This window comes from Etheostoma cragini, chromosome 16 (assembly GCF_013103735.1).
Source record: "Etheostoma cragini isolate CJK2018 chromosome 16, CSU_Ecrag_1.0, whole genome shotgun sequence".
Classification (NCBI taxonomy): Eukaryota; Metazoa; Chordata; class Actinopteri; order Perciformes; family Percidae; genus Etheostoma; species Etheostoma cragini.
The window spans coordinates 24,855,694-24,856,859 of record NC_048422.1 but is presented as its reverse complement, the minus strand read 5'-3'; the positions used below and the strand labels follow the sequence as shown (position 1 = coordinate 24,856,859).

Sequence of the window (1,166 nt, the reverse complement as noted above, 5' to 3'; positions counted from 1 at the left end):
TCTGTAATGGAGGGGTGGCTCTGTAACATTCCTGATCGTGTTTCCAGGCCAGGAAGCGGCAGCGAGAGGAGGCGGAGTCTGGAACCATAGTGGGCGGGGCTTCCGTCGACGTCATCGGGGGCGGGGCCTCCGCGTCATCCTCTACGGCGGCGGCGAGGGCGGAGCTTATCAACGAGCGAATCGGCTACAAGCCCCACCCCAAACCGGCCACGCTGCCCACGCTGTTCGGGAGCCTGCAGTTTTAAAACTTTATTAAACTCATGTTGAAACACAAACGCTGTCACGCGCTTTACTAACCACAGGTGCATTCTGGGTAGCCGTTACACCTCGTTCTGTTGTCATTGCAACAGTTCAGCCAATCACCGGAGTTTCCCGGGACTTGGACCAATCACAGCAGTCCGTCGAGGCAGGCGTTGTCAGGGTGACGCTGAGAGCCAACAACCAATCAGAGAGAGAACGGGATGACATCACACATCGTCACCAAGTTCATTTCCTCGTTTGTGACGTGACATCACGCTTACACACACAGATTAATAATAAATATCACATGACGCGTTCAGCTTCATATGTTTATTTTAATGAGATCTATAAACAATATAAAAGACAATTAGTAAAAACACTATTTACAGGAAGAAGGTGACATATAGGCCCCTCCCACACAGGAAGTAGGTGTCATCCTGGTCCCGCCCACACAGGAAGTAGGTGTCATCTTGGCCCCGCCCATACAGGAAGTAGGTGACATCTTGGCCCCGCCCATACAGGAAGTGTGCTGACCAATCGGGACTCAGCATATTTATATTAAACTTTTTGTTGATATTTTTTAGCGGTCAGTTACCATGAAAACCAGGAAACAAACAGGAAGTGCTGACAATATTTTAACTTTAAAAATAATTTTTTTAAAAATGATAAAATTATGAAGTATTTTAAATAAAACCCCCGGGGGGGGGGGGGGGGGGGGTCTTTGCGATGACCAGGCAGGTTTTCAAAATAAAGGTCAGACGGCAAAACATTAAAACGATAATAAATAAAACTATTTTAGTGTTTATGCTGTTGTCATGGTTACAGTAGTTGGGTCTCCATTAAAAACCAAAATGATTCAGATTATTTTGTAGTTTTCAGCAGCTGCGTGCTAATAAAAACGCTGAGATAGTGTCATTAACCCCCCC

General features: G+C 46.4%; 1 protein-coding gene across 1 annotated transcript; it reads left to right on the top strand.

Annotated features, from left to right (window-relative positions):
* Positions 1 to 38: 38 nt before the first annotated feature.
* cdc26 (cell division cycle 26 homolog) lies at positions 39 to 275 on the top strand (the record flags this gene model as incomplete). Its single annotated transcript, XM_034897060.1, has 1 exon — positions 39 to 275. A coding segment is annotated over one exon (207 nt), but the record flags the coding sequence as incomplete, so codon positions are not given.
* Between the last annotated feature and the right edge of the window lie 891 nt (positions 276 to 1,166).